Source organism: Ambystoma mexicanum, chromosome 2p (assembly GCF_040938575.1).
Source record: "Ambystoma mexicanum isolate Mex_15411 chromosome 2p, UKY_AmexF1_1, whole genome shotgun sequence".
NCBI lineage: Eukaryota > Metazoa > Chordata > Amphibia > Caudata > Ambystomatidae > Ambystoma > Ambystoma mexicanum.
In genome coordinates this window covers 724,488,338-724,507,367 of record NC_090923.1, presented here as the reverse complement: position 1 = coordinate 724,507,367, position 19,030 = coordinate 724,488,338, and the positions used below count along the sequence as shown (strand labels likewise).

The 19,030-nt window shown below is 45.6% G+C and overlaps 1 protein-coding gene across 1 annotated transcript in view; it reads right to left on the bottom strand.

Moving 5' to 3' along the window:
- LOC138567788 (calpain-1 catalytic subunit-like) overlaps positions 1 to 19,030 on the bottom strand; it is a 398,207-nt gene that overhangs the window by 218,930 nt on the left and 160,247 nt on the right. The window contains exon 4 of the mRNA XM_069646278.1: positions 7,575 to 7,708. Within this exon, the coding sequence (XP_069502379.1) occupies positions 7,575 to 7,708 (134 nt within the window). The remainder of the gene's footprint in view (positions 1 to 7,574; positions 7,709 to 19,030) is intronic.

Sequence of the window (19,030 nt, the reverse complement as noted above, 5' to 3'; positions counted from 1 at the left end):
TTACTGTGGCACTGTTACTGGGTCTCTTTAGGCTCCCTCCCACCCTAGAACCCACCGCAAGGTGTGCCGTTCACTGTTTTGTGTTACTTGTTCTCCTCCTGTGTCTTCCTTTGTTGTGACCCCAACCCCCCAAACCCCTCTGCGCATCCCAAGTTGTGTACCACAGGGCTCTGCAACTCTCTCTATTCCCTCAGGCCCATCTTCCCCTCCTACCTCCTTCACACCCTCTAAGGTGCTTGCCGCTGTTTCTCCCATCTTCTTTAACTGCTACTCTATCTCCTATCTCTCTCACCAAGTCTGGAAGGAAGAAGTTCAAGAGGGTCATCCTGGTTGCCAAACCTGGCCTCCCTATTGCTGATACGTACACCAGTGCTTACTCAAGACAGATCCTTACCGACATCCTCTCTGTCGCTCCCTCTCCAGGCCTATGGACACCTCATATGGTCTCTGTTCTCTCCCGTTTTTCCTCCTCTCCAATTAATGGTGGCACTTGGTGGGAGGCCCACCTGGCTCCCTTCCACTCCTCCAAGACCATCATTAATGTCTATCTGAATGGCACTGTCTTGGTCCAGGGCCCTGAGCCCAATCTCCTCCCGTTCGATAGGTGTTTCCTGTGTTTTATCAACTTCCTTCCTTCTACTGCTACTCCTACCTGCACCCCCCTGGCTCCTTCGCCACCTCCCTCTTCCGCCACTTCTCTGGCACCCTGCACATCTTCTCTGTCTACTCTGCCAACTCCTTCTTCCTCCGCTGCCCACTCTCTGACCCCTCTCCCACCTCCGCAGGGCGTACCTCATGCCTGTACCCCACCACAAAGTCTTTCAAATGTGGCAATCTGCTCCACATTGCTACTCTCAACTCTCGCTCTGCTGTCAAACACTCCTCCGACATCTGCTGAGTCCTCGAAGCACTTGATCTGGATGTTCTCTGTCTCACCGAGACATGGTTCATGGCCAGCACTTTCATGAGTTTTGACACTATCCTCCCTGAGGGCTACAAGATCATCTCTGAACCCAGAACTAACCATCCAGGAGGCAGAGTAGCCCTGATCTTCTCAGAGTGGATCCCTGCCTCTGTCATTCCTACGCAGGCCTACTCTTCCTTGGAATGCCTGGGCTGCATACTCTCTATCTCTCCTGGTCTCTCTCTTACTGTCGCCACCACTAACAGGCCACCTGCCCAGGTCACCCTCTTCCTCTCTGAGTGGGCTGATCTCTCCTCCTCTTTCCTTGCCTTTACCTCTCAACTTCACCTCCACAGAGACCGCAACATCCACCTGGATGCTTCTAACCCCTACTCAGGGCTATTTTACAATCTCTCCGACTCTCTCTCCCTTTCTATTTTACCCTCCGGCCCGACACACTCTGCCGGGCACACCCTGGATGTTTTCATCTCTTCAGACATCCCCCTTTCCAACCCTCTTACCACTCCTCTCTCTTGGATGGACCACTTTCTTCTTTCCTCCCACCTGATGCTCTCTGTCCCCTAGGTGAATCCGAGCCCGGCACAGCCACCCACCTTCTCTGCCATCCGGCCCATGAAGCGTGCGTCAGTGGAGGCCTTCGCCGCCACTTTCTCTTCTCCTATGCCTGCGGCTGACTCACACTCTGACACAGCCCTCTCTAACCTGTATCTCTATCTCTAACACTCTTGATGTCATTGCCCCTGTCATGAGGATCCGTTTGAAGCCCATCTCCTAGTGCATCTCTTGGTATGACTCTGACCTCGTCACCCTTAAACGCAAGTGTAGGGTGGCTGAGAGAAAGCGGAGGTCATCAGGCGCATCCTCTGACAAACTGGCTTGCCACCTGCTCCAAAGGCAACACAGACTCTCTGTATTGTCCAAGAGGAGAGCCTACATCCATGCCAGTGTCTTTGCCGCCTCTAACAACATCTTCAAAATCTGCAAAGAGCTGGGCAATCCTGTTGCAGTCTCCACCTCTCCTGTTCCTTCCCAGGCCCTTTGCATGGCACTGGCTTCTCACTTTACCACTAATAGTCAGGACATTCTGTTCTCTCTCTCTTCTTCCTCTCCCTCTACCTCTTTCAGCCCCTCTTTGGCTGCCTCTCCCCCTCCTTTCTCGTCTTTACCCGTGTTCACTCCTGACGATGTTTCTACAGAAGTCCAATCTATGAAAGTGCCATCCAAGTAGGTGCTCCCCTGCTCCTCCAGAACCAGCAAGGACCACATTGACACACTCGCTCCTGCCTTGGCTGATTTCTGCAATCACTCTTTTGCCACTGGAACTTTACCCTCTCCCCAAAAACACTCCCTTGTGCACCCCTCTATAAGAAGCCTTCCGCAGATCCTTCATCTACGGCAAACTACCGTCTGATCTCTATCACTCCTTTCCTGGGCAAACTCCTGGACAAGCTGGCCATCTCCCAGTTTACTCTCCATACGGAATCTGTTGGTTGTCTCCATGACCATCAGACTGGCTTTAGAGCAGCCAGAAGCACGGAAACTGCTCTCCTGAACACCCATGAAGACCTGCTCTCTAATCTCAACTCCAGCCTTCCTTCTGCCCCTATCCACCTTGAGCTTTCCTCTGCTTTCAAAGTCAACCATGCCATCCTGATCAATCATCTGCGTGACAACCTGGGCATCAAGGATCAGGCCCTAGCCTGGTTGACCCCCTTCCTCTCTGATCGACCCTCGCTGGTCCAACTGGATTCCTTTCTCTCCACCACCGCTCTCTCCACATGTGGTGTCCCTGAGGGCTCTAACCTCTCACCCTGGCTCTTCAACCTTTACTTGGCACCTCTGGCCCACCTCATCTCTACATTCTCTCCTAACTTTCAGTGTTATGTGGATGACACTCAGCTCTCCTCTCTCGCTCATTCCTGACTGTCTATCCGAGATTCAGGAATGGTGTGCCTCCAACAATCTCTGCGTTAATGTCAGTAAGACCGAGATCCCTCTCACTGGGACCCCTGCTCCTGCTTTACCTCTTTCACTCTGGCCGTCCAGCTTGGGCCCTCTATAAACCTTGGTGTCATTTTTTACTCCACCCTATCTTTCTCTCTTCACATCACGGACCTCTCTAAGAAGTTCCACTACCAGCTGCACCTCTGTAGAGGTATGCTTCCTTTTCTCACTTTCCCCCAGAAGCTCACTGTCTCCAGAGCCCTGCCTGGTTCTCTCTAGGCTGGATCACTGTAACAGCCTCGTTCTAAATCTTCCTGCCTCTATTCTTCGCCCTTTGCAACTAATCCAGAACAGGACTGAAAGACTTGCCCTTGGCCCCAGGGATCGTATCTCTCCAGCCGTGAAATCTCTCCACTGGCTCCCAGTGGCTGCAAGGATCAAATTCAAGCCCCTCTGCATTGGCCAGAAGGCTTTCTGGGGCTGGGGACCACACTACATCCAACTCTCTCTTCCTAAGCACTTTCCTTCTAAAGCCCTCCACTCATCCACCTCCAACTCTGAGGGTCAGGCGCTTTTCCAGGCAGGGAGTGGGGGGTAGATCTCTCTCCTCGGCTGGTGCCCCCCTCTGGAACAGCCTACAGCCTCTCTGAAACTTGAGCAGGACCACCTCAGGTTCCGGAAGCAACTCAACACCCTCCTTTTCGCATTCCCCATGCACTGCCTCCGGGCATACCACGCACTAGGGACTGTATCTGCAACCCTACAGTCCCCTGCCTCCTTGCACTTACTTAGAACCGACCAGCCCGGCCCAAATACTTGAGCTTTGCTTATTGCATTCTCCCCCTCACTCCCCCTGGCACTTCTTCTCTCCCTACCCCTTCCACGATCTGAATGACACAGGCCTAGTAAGATCTTTTGTTTTGTCTCCCTTTGTCTTCCTCTTCCTTATTTTGTCACGTCTAGAAACACTTGTGTACAGGCACATTAGAAATGACTTATCATGTCATATCATATCATGTTTGTGTAGAATCTTCGAATACACGTGTCCACACTCATTTGTTTTCTTTATTCGGCTGACATAATTCTATTGAAGGAAACATGTTTTTTGGGAGAGGCTTATTTCGATGGCTATTCGTGTCTCAGAAGGCCAGCTAATAGGGGTGATAAGGACCACCGTTTTGGTGGCCTGCTCATTTTGTGCTGCAATCGCTACAGTATTCAGGCAGTTATAATGGAAAGCGTTAATTCTAAAGTTCTAATGGCCGTAGTTGATCTTGGTAATGGCCATGATACTGTGATTATCAACATGTATGATCCTCCAGGTGGTGCAAGCACAGAGGCTGCACAGTTGTGCATTCATGAGGCACTTCTGCTCATTATAGAGAGGATACCTGATGCTGATATTTTAATCGGGGGTCGGGCGGAGGGGGATATGAATGCAAGTTGTGTTGAGTGTGCTATGAGAAAGGGCGAGGGTGTTCTCACTAATGTTACTGGTGGCAGACAGGCAACATCTATAATGGTCTACTTGCATGTGAGTGGAATTCTTTGACGAGTTTGGGTTATGTATTATGTATGCTGAATAGGGCTATTAAAGGCAACGTTTCCCCTGCCAAGAGGTGGCGAAATGGGGAAAAGTGCTCAACTATCGATAACTTGTACAGCAGTGATTTGATTTGTGCTGCTGAATCTGTCCTCAGAATCCTTTTCGAATTTAGTGATCATGCTATCCTCTCTTTAATTCTTGAAGTCAGTGAAATTGGCTTGACTGATATGGCCAGAGTGGGTGGCGTGCAGGTGCATACTGCCCTAAACCATGTGGGGTGGACTGACAGAAACTTGAAGGCGATCACCAAATACATGTTTAAGATAGACAGAGAATACGAGTTGCTAAAGCCCCCGGATGCTATAGTGGATCGGATTAGTTCTTTAACTTCAAAATGTTTAACTATGGGGAACTACCAAACACATGGGCAGGATGAGAAGTATGCGCACCATTATGATAACATAATTAAAGAGGAAAAGAAGGCCCTCTGTCGTCAAACGATAAGAAAAGTGAATTGTTTGTTGAAGGATCCATTGGTAATATATAAGCATATTAAGCAGTTAAAAAAAACGGTATAGAAACTGGCTAAAGCGTCATCATAGGGCAGCGACTAACAAAGCACGGCAAGGATTATATGCTGCTGTCAGGAAGAATAATAGCAAGAAACTATTACAATGATAATTATGGCCAACGTTGGTGACTCCCTCAGAAAAAAGCGCAACTATCCCCCCACATCCCTGATTCGGGCAGTTTAGATTTTGTGGCCTTGCCTATGCTGACGGTCATTTTTGACACTACCTACATGGGAATATGCAGGAGTGCTCAAGCCATAATGGAATACACAGCAACAAATAACTTGGTCAATATGGTGAAGTCTAAATGTATTACGTTTGATAAGGCTAGAAGAGATAGGGCCTCATTACAACCAATAGCGGTTCGGGAACTACGGTACCGGTAAGCATGCCGGTACCGTAGTTCCTGGACCGCCATACTACGTGCTCTGCTCATGGGTGCCCTTTCACCCGTCAGGTTTTTCCAGGCGGGTGTAACGGCACCCACGAGCAGAGCACGTCGGATGCACCGGCAGAACTCTGAATGTGCCGGTGCATCCGGCATCCCCATCCCCATTCAGTCCTATGGGGCAGAATGGGGATCGGGACGCCCTAGATTCCGGCACCCGAAAATGGGCAATTACAGGGTCCGCCGAGCTCGGCATGACCCGGTTCTTGCCCATTTGCAGGTGCCTGTTTTTAATGGCATGGCTACCGCCAGAGTTGTAATAAGGCCCATAGACTCTCCATTGCAGTCAAAGTGTGATTAATTAATACAGTTGACAATGACTGTTTTTGAGATACGATGTAGGCATGTAAAGAGGAGACATGTTGCTTCTTAAAAAAAGCACCATTGGAAAGCTATGGCCCATATTTTTACTATTAAGAAATTTGTCTCAAGCGATGCCGGATATAGTTTAATTTGGATTATGTCAATTTATAAACAAAAACTGGTCACCAGTATAATTTATCCATTGGAATGTTCTTACACCAATTGTGATGGCTGGGCGAATTCTTTAGAAGGCTCCACTTGGCAGTGTATATTGGGTCTGTCCAATGCTACTTCAATGCATGCAGTGAGATTGGTACTCGGTCTGACTTCCTTGGCAACATTGGTCAAGATAAATCGGGGAAGATTGTATCTAAATATAAATGGGCCTCATTACGAGTTGGGTGGTATACCGACTGTAAATCTGCCGGAAAACTGGCCAACGGATTTACTGTTACTGCCACTTGGTCTGGCAGAATTACCACCAGATTGCAAGTGGCAGTGTAAATCCCCATTTTAGGACTCTATGTTGCTTTTTTGATAGAATTAATGCTGCAGTAATTTTGCTACAGTAATTCTGCTGATTTTACCGATTTTTCGATGGAAAATTGGAGGATTTACGTCCAACATGATGCTGGAGGTAAATCCTCCACTCCAGAGCCGTACTTGTAGTATGACGGAGCGGGAACATTGGCGGTAATTCTGTTACTGACCATTTTTTCCCGCTCCACCATACTTGTAATGAGGCCCAATGTGTGCTAATAGTAACAAGATGGAATTGTCAGTACATCCTGTCCGGTCTTGTCTTTTTTAAGGCTCACAATTTCAGTTTCTTCGAGAAAATGACATGGTGCCCAAATTGGAGCAATGGATTGGGAGCTCTAATAAGCTCTTTAAAAGAAAGTGTGCTAGAATGGGACTGGGTTTTAAGCCAGGACCATGTACGTCAGCTTGTCTCCTTGAGCACTTTTTCGAGAATGTTCTTCCCATTTTTGCAAACCTCACAATTTCCCTGCCCGATCCTCAGATGGATTTTGATGTTATTTAGATCGAACAAACTGCCCTTTTTGGATATAAAGGGTGCATAGCTGGGTGTTTCCTAAGAAAACCACCAGTATCGGTTGTATGGCGATCAGTATGCTTTTGAAACAAGACTTGCGCTCACTTCATGCAAAGCAATGTGTAAGCACTATGTAAGGTACTACCTGAAACACGCTGAAGGCCTGTTTGAAGTCCAGAGTGAACTGTCCTGACTAAACTTTGTCTCATGGCATTGTTTTTCCTGAGCAATTGCTATAGCAAAAGTATGACAAGGGTTTGAACAGGAGCGTGTTTTAAATACAGGTAATAAAGGAAGGTTGACTCCCATGAGTATAATTTATTTTGTTTATTTGAAACTTAGTGTGTGCTATTTGATGATTGTATTATGCTATTTGTGTTATGTTTGTTTTGTGTTGTATTTTGATATAATGGTTTTGTATATTTCACATGAAATGTTTGTTTAGAACTAAACACAATAATCAAATAGATTTTTATTGAATGTATTTGATTTGCTAAAAATTCAAATTTAAATCTTTTAAAAAGATGTTGATTTTCTGATTTAAAGATGATAACATCATTTTTGTATTTGTTATGGTATTTTAATGTTTATGTATTGTATGGTGAAAAGGCTTATATGTATACAAATCACTAATAAAAAATTAAAAAAAACATATTGGAATATCTGGGGGGCTGTGGGGGACTGTCCAAGCTGAATATTGCAGCTAGGCTGCATTATGATTGGGTCCAATTGGCATTTAAACATTCCAGCATTAACATATGATCCTTCCTTTTACTCACTTGGCTGAGGCCTTCTCCAGAAGAGCCGCCCAGAATTCCTCCTTCTCTGGCGAGCGCAGGAAGACCAGTTGTCCATCCTTGACAGGTAAACGGTCATCAATGACCACATCAACCCACTGCCCGTACTGCCAGAACTGTGGAGCGGAGGAAAAAAGACAGGAAAAAGTGTCGGTGGTTATGTAGTCTCCGCTCTGCATGTGCTTGTTCCCTTGCCAGAAAGGATCACTTTAGTGTACTAAACTAAGGTACCTTTGAGTACGGTTTTGGGGTTATATGTCATTGTTACCAGGGACTAGAACCTGCGTCTTTCCAGAGCGTTCACAGAGGCACAAATTACAAAAACTCATAACCTAAAGGAAAATATCACATATAATGTCCACACACCTCGTTCACCTTAAACAAGATTTATTGTAACTAAGCAATGGGCATTTTATTAAAAAGATATGTCAAAATGACATGTTATTCAGTTGAAGTACTGTACAAAAAAACTCACTGCAAAAATCTACGTGCCTCATTCCGAGTTTAGTGGTGTGGGAAATAAGTGGTCGTAATCCCATTACTATTACTACCGTTTTCCCCTGCACTGCCAAATTATAGGTTTTGGTGGAATTACCATCGGCGGAATTACCAGGTTGTACCAAGTTCTGTTTTTTTCAGATATTTATCATATTTGTTGAGTAATAGTGTCAAAGTAAACACGGCTCTATAGTTCTTACTGTCGATGTAAAACCCATTTCTTCTGGACGTAGAATTTCGTTCTTTTTCACCCAATTTTGTAACTTCATCAGGATTGGTTTACTATATATTTAAGCTGCGCTAAAATATAGCTGGCTGGAACACAACCATCTAATGGGATTGTTAAGCACCGCCTATGAGCCAAAACTATTTGCTTGGGAAGTGGAAAAAGGAGAGAGATGGAATGTGAGGAGGACACAGCCTGCTCATGGTGTTTGGCTTTTCACCCACCTATCGACTACCAATGGTTGTGATATTCCCTCTGGACATTCTTGTGTAGCTTATGCCTTTCCCCACCCAAGACAGCCCTCCACCCCTGAATTACTTTAAATAGCTCTATCTATCTATGATATTTTTATATCGCGCCACTTGCCCATAGGCCTCAAAGTGCTCACAAAACGGAAAACAAATAGAAAAACATAACGAAGCAGAACATTCGGGTACTAGCCAAATAGGCAGCCAGAAGGTGGTAATATTGATTAAGATGTTCCTCTGTCAAAAAACATAGTTTTCAGCTGGTTTTTAAAAAGAGTAATAGAGACACAGCTCTTAAGATCAAGAGGGTGAGCATTGCAGGTAGTGGGAGCCCAGGCATTGAAGCTGACACCGCCAATCTTCTTGAGAACCACACGAGGCTGGTATAACAGCTAGTCATCATTTGAGCAGAGAGTCCTTCTTATAGGAGCTCTTTTTATCCTGCGAGAGAGATAGCTGGGTGCATCACCCAAGAGGCACTTGTACACCATAGCAGCGCCCTTGAAATTAATTTGTTGCTCAACTGGAAGCCAGTGCAATTTCCTCCTGAAAAGAGAACTCTTTGGAGCGCTGGCCCAGGCCAATGACTGCTCGGACAGCTCCATTTTGAGCCACTTCGAGCCATTTTATATTAGTCTTGGATGTACCCATCAAGAGACAATTGCAATAATCCAATTTTGTGTTTATGATTGCAGCAGCAATCAAGGCTCTGTTTGTCTCTGATAAGTATGGACAATTTTGCCAGAGTAAGTGTATGTAGTAGGAGAAGGATGATTTTAGGTAGGAGGTGTGCTTCTTGAATGACAAGTGGGAGTCGAAAAAAACTCTTAATGTTTTGACATTTTCGGACACTGTTATTATGTTACCATTTACCATGAAACATTTTACTGACAGTCCAGCTTATTTAGTTTTTATTGGGTGCCAACAACAAGCAACTCTGTCTTTAATTAATTTAGAGCCAAAGAGTTTATTGCCATCCATCTTCGTATGGCTTCAAAAACTCTATTTACTCTGTTCACATCATCGCTGTACACACCGTACAACTCAAACACTATCTGGGTGTCGACAGCGTAGTTTGTGATCCGAACACCCAGGGCAACAAGCAGATCACATTGAGGTTTTGAGAAAACATTAAACAGTGATGGGGATAAACATGAGTTCTGTGGCACCCCACATATCAGAAGTGTTCTCAATGAAAAAGCCTTTTCTTTGACCACTGAGGCCAACCTTGGGCCCAAGAAGGACTTGAAGCAGATAGCAGCATGAGGCGTACATTTTCCAACCTCAATTGATCTGTTAACCAGCAAAGTGTGATCAATCAGATCAAAAGCTGAAGAGAGGCCCAGCAATAGAAGCAGAGCTGCATTACCTTATTCAACAATGCCCACAATGTTTAACTGGAGATCTAAGAGAGCTATCTCAGTCCCGTAGTTCATGCGGAAGCCTGATTGTTCAACAGCCAAGATGTCAAATTGTTCCACAAAAGTGTCATACTGTGTTCCGGCTGATCTTATCGAATATCTTTCGAATAAACGGTACATTGGTAATGGGCCTATAGTTTCCAGGAACGGCTGGATCAAGATTATCTTTTTTAATCAGGGGGGCTATGCAAGCCTCTTTAATGTTTTCGGGCACATACGCTTCATGAAAAGAGCGATTCACAAATTGAGTGACCCATTGAGCTAGTGTCTCAGCGAAATCCTTAAACATTCTAGCCGGAAAAATGTCCCTTTACACAAGGTTGGTTTCATATTGTTTATAATCTCCACCACCTCCTTCTCGGTCAATTCTTTGAACGAAAAGGAGACAATATTACCAATGTCTGTGGGGGTGGGTGGGATCAAGGGGATATTGGTATTGTGAAACATTTTAACCTGGTCTCTAATATCCTGCTGGTGTTTCGCTGTTTTTAAAGTAAAACTATTGTGGATGGCCTGACACCAGGCGTTGTCTTCAGGCATAGTGGTCTTAACTGGTAGCCCTTTTTACTCCTGCAAAACAGTAAAAAGTTCCTTCGGTTTCGATTTAGCCTGCTCCACCCTCATATTAAGGTTTATTGCTTTAGCTTTAAACACTTCTTGTTTAAAAGCTATCGCTGCCTTTTTATAGGCAGCAGCCAGTTTGTTTGTTGGATGTTTCCCCCAACAACGCTCGGCCTTGCATTTAATTCCTCGAGCTTGTAGGACATCAGCTGTAAACCTCTGATTTTGACTAGTAGTTTTGTTTGATTTAACAGGTTTTAGAGGGGCTAGAGAATCAAAGACTTGATTAGTTATGGTTCTAAAAAAGCAACAAAGACATCAAGTGGCAAATTATCTTCCAAGGATGGTAGCAGAGGTAATACTTGAGTGCTAAAAACCCCATCTGGCACTTTCCTACAGTTCTGAGTAAAAGCAGATGGTTTAGTTACATTTAGAGGTTTATTCGAAGTAGGAAGCAGAAAGACTTAAAAAAATACATGAAAATGGTCTGACCATGCACATTCTTCTACGGACGTTATTGTCGTATTCTAATTTTATTGTTAGCAGCCAGTCCAAAATTGTTCCCTCAAGTATGAGTTGAAGATAAAATGTGTTGAGAGAAAGTAATAGATTCACTGGTTAGCTTTAAAGATAAGCCTTCTTAAGCCAAAGGATTATTTTCCCAGAAGTTAAAATCCCCTAAAATAATAAAAGCAGTAGTTTCTTTAGAGACATTGCCAATAAGAGCTAGAAGTTGCTCTTCAAAGCAGTGTTGGCCTAGGCGGGCGATGCAGTAATAAGATACAGAGGGAGTTGGTAGAATTGATATTTAATTTTACCAACATTGCTTCGCATTGATCTAGTTCTGGGGTAGTAGAGGTATAAAACCTCAGCTCTTGCTTAAAAAGAACAGCACCCCCCCTCCCATGCCCTCTTCACGATCAATGTGGAGGTAAGAGTAGCCTGTTGGGGTGGCCAGAACCATGGCGTGATGTGCTGTCTCATGCATCCATGATTCAATAGAAATAAAACGTTGAGGTTCTGCTCTGTCATGCAGTAACAAACACACTGTGCTGTTATGGGGCTGCCATTGTTATTTGCAATCAGTCTTCTGGAAGGTAATGGCTCCATCCCCTGCCCTTTTTTCAGTTCAATGATTTGTATTCAGGAAAATTGCCAAAGTCAATCTTTAAAAACACATCCACACATGGTTCTCAGCAACTTTCTGCCAAGGCTAACAATTACTAATTTATGCACTAAAGGCAATCATCCCGCCTCGTAGAAAAGATAGACACAAAGAGAAGGAAAAGAAAAAGAGAGAAATGGTGACAAGGGAACATAATCCCAAAGAGAAAGAAAGTGAAACAGAGAGAAGTAGAATAGCAGCATAGATACTTCATTGCTAAGTAATCACTGACATTTAGTTGATCCGTACCTAATGTAGACTTGTTATATCCACACATAAACCCAATACAGTACAATCCATGTGGTATACTACTAACAAGAATAATAAATGCAATTGGTTTAACTGCATGCATAGTCTGGGTCTGTCACAGTGTCACCTAACCGCACCTTATCGTACCAATTACGGGCATTAGAGATCTCTGCCTTGTATCTATCTCATAGCAGTTGTTGCCTCCGCACCCACTCCAGTGCATCCTACGAGCTACAAGGACCAAGTTGTAACTTTCCCAGATAGTCCTCCAGGAGGGCCCATAGGGCTGAATGGGAATGGGGAGGCTGGTAGCAATGGCACCATTCAGACTGCTGCTGGTGCTACCAGCAGTGTCTGCTCGCGGGGGCCTGTACGCCCGCCAGGTCAGACCTGGAGGGCGGGAAGGCACTCGCAAGCAGAACTTGTAGTTTGCCGGTCTGGTAACAACGGTACTGGCAAGCTTACCGATACCATTGCTACGGGACCGGCAAACCTGTAATGAGGCCCAATGTGTTTGAGAGCAATTGCAAGTAACAAATCAAACCAAACAACTCTTGGGCCTCCCTTCCCCAAAAGTGTGGATGAATGCTGCCACATATTATAGATGCCAAAGACAGCGACATTTCTATGTCGCAAATCTTCAAGATGTGGGGCCATACCAACTGCCAGTATTTAGATGCATATCTACACTCATATCATGTACCTCATCGTGCCCACACCTTCCTTACATGACCAACATACCTTATTCTGTACATCCTTATGGGCCCCCAAAATTTTGATGGAGTAAAAGGTTCTCTGTACAGATCATGAATAGGCTTTGTGTAAGCGACGCAGACCTAGAGATGTGTCTGATCTTTGCCCATATATCTGCCCAGCTATCGACCTGGGAACATTTGCGTGCGGTCGAACTAAAGAGGACAGGGTTCTTTATGCAGAGGCTGCAGAGGAGGGAAAAGTATCAAACGTCCCTCTCCCATCCGATCTGGCAGTGGGAATCTACTACCCCATGCTGCCAATAGTCTGTACCATAAGAACTCACCACTAGGGAGTCCATCCTTACCTGCTCCTTAATGATTGAAAACGGACAACTCCCTCCTCCGTCCAAATTTGGTTGTCATACAACAGTCCCACTGCATGCCACTCTAGCCAGTAAAGAGATTATTATACCAGAGAGGTTGCTGCTTGGGCCTCCCCATACATGATACTGCCCCAGTGAACCACACCTGTAATGCTGCCTGGGTGTAAGCAATAACAGGTGTCTCTCACCCTTCGTTTCCCTCTTAGCAGCGGAATCTCTGCAGCACCATACAGAGCAGCTAAAGCTGCCTCCAGCTCCAGCCTTTGGGGCGCATTGTAATTGGCGACGTTTGAGTACCATTCTAGACCTTGTTTTATTGCAAAAGCACTATAATAGCGTTGGAACTGTTGAGATTACGCCCCCTCCTGCGAGGGATGCAGCCAACCAGCTCATTGAAATCCTAGCTTTTGACGTCACCCAGAGGAACTAAGAAATGTGAGGAGTGAGAGCCTTAAATAACCCAGACGGCCAATCCACTGGCAACATTGACAGAGCATACGGAACCGCCGGGCCAACCAACACTTTGGCCGTTTCCGTCCTGGCTCACCATGACGAGCAGAGCACAGTCCATTTCAAAAGTAAGGTCTCCACTTTTGACAAACATCATCTGCATTTTTTGTTTTACTGTACCGCCAACATCCATCTGAATTTTAATGCCCAGGTATTTAATCCCACCGGTATTCCACAAGAACCCAGCGGCCGCACAGTAGGACCGGATGCAGAGATATTCAGTGGCATAATTTCGGTCTTCTCCGCATTCAATATATAGCCTGACACCTCCGAATACAGCGCAGTCTCCTGCAAGAAGGGGGGCAAAGATTGCTGCAGGTCTTCCATCAATGCCAAAATATCATCTGCATAAACTGCCACCTTCACCTCTACCTCGCCGATTCCCACCCCTCGAATTTCTCCCCTCACCCTGATGCATTGTAGCAGGGGTTCTAGTGCAAGGATAAACAGAAGCAATGATAGCGGGCATCACTGCTTTGTTCCACGATGTAGTAAGAAGAATGGCAAGAGCAAGCCATTGACAAATACCACCTATCTAGGGTGCTGATACAAGGCGAGGATCAGCTTAATGAAGCGCATATCCAACCCATGCCACTTCAAGGTCTCTGCTACGTAAGGCCACCCACCCTGTCAAAGGCCTTTTCAGCATATAGCATTATTGCCACCCACGGTTTATCTGAGGATCTCGCCAAATCTAATACAGTGCACAACAAGCGAGTGTTTGCCGCTACCAGCCTCCCTTTTACAAACCCTGATTGATCTTTGTGAATCAGTGTCGGCATAAGTGGTTCCAGCCTCAGGGCTAGAATCTTGGCAAATATTTTTGCTTCAGAGTTTATTAAAGATATCAGTCTGTAGTACATCACTAGCCAGGGGTCCTTACCCGGTTTCTGTATCACGTGTATCATTGCTTCATAAAATGTCCCTTGGGCATGTTCATCCATGAAGTAGCCTCGAAAGAGCTCCACTAACTCAGGAGCTAGCAAGCCCACAAATGTACAAAAAAAGGCAGCCGGTAACCATCTGGTCCCGGGGCTTTCCCAACCTTCAATTTGGCTATAGCCAATTCAACCTCCTCCCTTGTAATTTGCCATCTTAACTCTGCAAAGACGGCCTCAGAGACTTTGTCTCTATTTAGTCGCAGAGTATCACTGAGATAACTAGCAATCTGGTCATGCATGGGTTTGGTTTTGGGCGTGTACAGAGTCTGATAGAAGGTAGCAAACATGTGGGATATCCCCCTATCATCAGTGGTAGTCCCATGTTCCCCTTCTAGAGCAACGACCTGACTGTTCTGGCGCCATGTCTTCAAATAGTTTGCCAATAGCTTCCCTGCCTTGTTTGCTCTGCCATAACATTTTGAATTATACTTAAGCAGCAGCTCTGCCACCTTGTTTGAGCACTGTTTATTGTATTCCATGTTATCCTTTATCAGAGCCATCAGCCTTCCCTGCAACAGAGACTTAAAATACGCCGCTTCCTTGCACTTTATAGACTGGATCTTCTTACTGGCCTCAGCTTTAGCCAATTTATTCTGCCCGCTACATATCTAATAACGTGCACCCAATGTGCTGCTTTGTATGCATCCCATACTAAACCCACCGAGATGTCTTCTGACATATTATGGGGATAAGATTCCTCTGTGAAGACTTCAATAGACTGTATTAAATCAGGGCTTGCTAAAAGGTCTGTGTTAAGTCTCCATCTATTACTTCTCACTCTTGACGCCTCCTCTCACAGCCTTCCACTACCGAAGCATGGTCAGAAATAAGTATTGGGGATATGTCCGACCGCTGCACCTGTTACATCAGCCCCTTGCACACAAAAATCTAGTCAGTTCTAGAGTCAGTGTCATCGGCAGGGGAGAAGAATCTAAAATCGCGTGCACCCGAGTTACACGTCCTCCACACGTCAACTAAGGCATTGTCAAAAACGAGTCTCTCAAAATCATTATGCATCTTGGCCAGGCACATCAGGTTGCAGGAGTTCCTATCCAACACCAGACCGAAGTTACAATCCCCCCTCATAAGCATTAGCTCTCACCCTGATCATTGTAATTCCATGTTCGTAGATTTCCAAAAACCACTTTGCTGTTGGTTCGGCTCGTATACATTCACCATGGTGAGTGGGTTACCAGCCAACTTCCCCTTAACAATCAACCATCTTCCCCCACTATCTGAGCACGATTCCCCCATGTCGAAACCGGCAGCTTTTGTGCACCAATATCGCCACCCCTCTTTTACGTCCCGCCACTTCTGATGCCAGCACATGCCCAGCTCATTGTTTCTTAAGCAAATTACAACCAGTGCTTGAGAGGTGGGTCTCCTATATTAGGGCCACCTGGGCACCCAATCTTCTCAGATGAGTCAGTGCGTTTGACCTTTTAATCGGCGAACAGAGTCCATTCACATTCCATGTTATGAACTTCACCATGGCCCAACCAAAGCCTTATGCGGCCTATAAGCCCTACCAAGGTCACCGGCTTAATTAGAGAAATTCAACAGTGCACCTGAGGAAACATCGGCCTCACTGAACCACCCCCCACCTGCATGCATACAAGCTTTGCCATCGTCCCTTCCTGCCCCCGATGCATCAGCAAAGTCTCTGAGAAGAGAGGAAAAGAGAAAAAGAAAGAATGTCAAAAGACCAAGACCATAAGTCAGCCTCTCGTACACCAACCAAAGCATCAGCCGAAATCCCAACCCCCCCCCCTCAAAGGGACCCTGAGAGGGTGATAAGTCGACAGAACAAATCACCCCTGCCCACATTGACACCACTGTCGGCACGGAATAAAGGAGGGAAGAAGTGTCCCCCACACCAACCATAACAGTTATGATAACAATACGGTACATAGGCAACAAACAGGTTTACAACAAGATGGTCTTCCATACCTCTGGATAATGTACCATCTAAAGTCTACACTAGGGACCCAGTTGTTCCTCTATTTAATTTCCATTCATATATTCAATAAGTGAATCTGATCTAGCAAAAATCATTGAACAGATGAAACCATTGCACTGTATAGGAGATGAATGCGCCTCCGTGATAGTAAAAACCTTCTCCCCTCGTATTATCAAAGCAGTCTGCATGTTCGTAAACGCCTCCTTGAAGGAGGGTAATGTGCCTGATGAATTAAAACCACGCCGATCCTTAAGAAACCTGGATTGGCTAGGGATAACCCTTTGAATTTTCCACCCATATCCAATGCCCCGTTTCTACTTAAAAAGTTTGACCGGCTGGCCTACAATCAAATTGCTGAGCATTTGAATCAATTTCCCATCCTGCACTCCCATCAGTCGGGATTCAGAAAACTCTTTGGCAGAGAAACATCTCTCCTGGAGTTGAAATCAAAACTTCTATCCCAGATGGACAAGAGCAGTCTGTCTCTTGTTATCTCCTTAGACCAATCAGCGGCTTTCGACTTAATTGAACATTCCATTCTCAATACTAGGTGGAAGGAAGTTGGAAATTTCTCGGATTCTGCAGCCTTGTGGATTGCCTCTTTTCTTGAACATAGATGCAGTAGAGTTTGTTCGGACATAGCTGAAGCACCACAAGCTCCTGTCCTTTATGGCGTTCCACAGGGGGCCAGCACATCTTCATGCCTGTACAATCTGTTTATAGCTCCTTTCTTCTTCATGTTAGAGGAGGAGGGTGTGGTATTCTCAAACTACGCAGATGACATCCAGTGCGTAGTCCCTTTGACTGGATTCCACGATCAGGATGAGTTGGAAGTCAATAGAATTTCACACTCATTGAGAAATGGATGTTGGATAACTATCTGGCCCTTAACAGGAGCAAGACAGAGCTAATGATTGTGGGCAGCCCACATGTCCTGCACAATCTGAATCAGTCCTACAGCTCTTTCAAGTTAGGGGATGACATTATAGCTCCCCTGCCAAAGACTAAAATACTGGGAGTAATTCTCGACCAGACACTTAATATGAGAGCTCATGTCACTTCGGTCGTCTCCTCAGTGGTTTATTATGTTAAGTTGTTGTCACATTTGAGACCGCTAATCTCACAAGAATGTGCAAAACTGTTGCAAGAGCAATAATAGGAGCGAAGATGGACTACTGTTGTAGCTTATTGTTGGGTGCTTGTACTCTGGACCTAAATAGGCTTCAGGTTGCGCAGAACTGTTCCGTGAAAGTCGTCTTAGGGCTCTCCAGGCAAGATCATGTCTCGGAAGCTAGGTGCTCCCTCCACTGGCTGCCTATAGAATCAAGGATTAAGTTCAGGATCCTGATCATCACCTTTAAGTGTAGAATGCAAAAGATGCAATCCTACCTGCAGCTCCACATCAAGGAGAAAGTTCATTCTAGAACTTTGAGATCTGGGTCACAAAACCTATTGGTGCAACCCAGATCTAGAACATCAAAAGCCCAGAATGGAGCGTTTGCACTGAAAGCACCCATTCTGTGCAATCAACTGCCAGGTTACATGTGTACCACAAGTCGCTACTAACCTTTAAGAAAGATTTGAAAACACTACTATTCATTTGACAAGTATTATCTGGTAGTGCCTCAGACCACATAGGCCTCACTTAGGTCGCTCTGTGTTTCCCAGTCTCAGATGCTTCCAGCACCCAGAGTTTCTAGTTAAATGTTATGTTGTCCGCGCCTTCATGTCTGCGGGTCTATAGTGCGCATTATAAATGCTATGTAATATAATATTGCAACTCTTGCACTAGCATTAATGTATGCTACCTCCCCCCTAGCCTGGTGTTAGCACGGACCTCAGGTAGCCTCCATGGGTAGCTGTTTGGATTTCAATAGAGATCGAGACTTATCCATTTCATGCCCCTCTCATCCTCCTCCCTTCCCGGAGGCAGCATCAAGAGACCCCTCTCTAGGCTGGCAGGTTGGGTCTTTTTGGAACTTAAAGTGAGAGAGACGTTCTACCACCCCCCTGCTCTTCCTGACACTGATTGTAGACCTGACCCACCTTGGATGGCCCAGTGACTCTAGGATAGTAACCCACTTCCATGTCCGCTCTTTCTTGTTCCCCATGGGACGCATGAAGGAACCTCTCCTGGTCCATTGGGTCATAAGAAAATGTGTTGAGCCCCTCCAAATTGGAAATACTCAGCCGTGCCGGGTGATATAGACCAACTCTGAATTCCTGACGGCACAGCTCCGGATGGAAATCTAGAAACCGACTTCTTTTCACTATTGTGTGTCTGGAGAAGTCTTGTACAATGGAAATTGGCTGGTTCTGCAAGTGTCGTTTACTGCCTGCTTTTTTTTACCTTGTCAAAGATCTGCAATACCTGCGAGTAGCGAAGGAGACATGCAATACACGGCCTTGGGGCAGTTCTGCACGCTGGTTCCTGAGGGCGCACCCTGTGAACACATTGAATCTCCAGCGCTGGCGAGAAATGAATGTTGAGAAATGAATGTTGAGAAATGTAGGCAACCACTGCTCCATCCACTCTCTCACATCCAAACTCTCCATACCCTGTGGGATTCCGAATATTCAT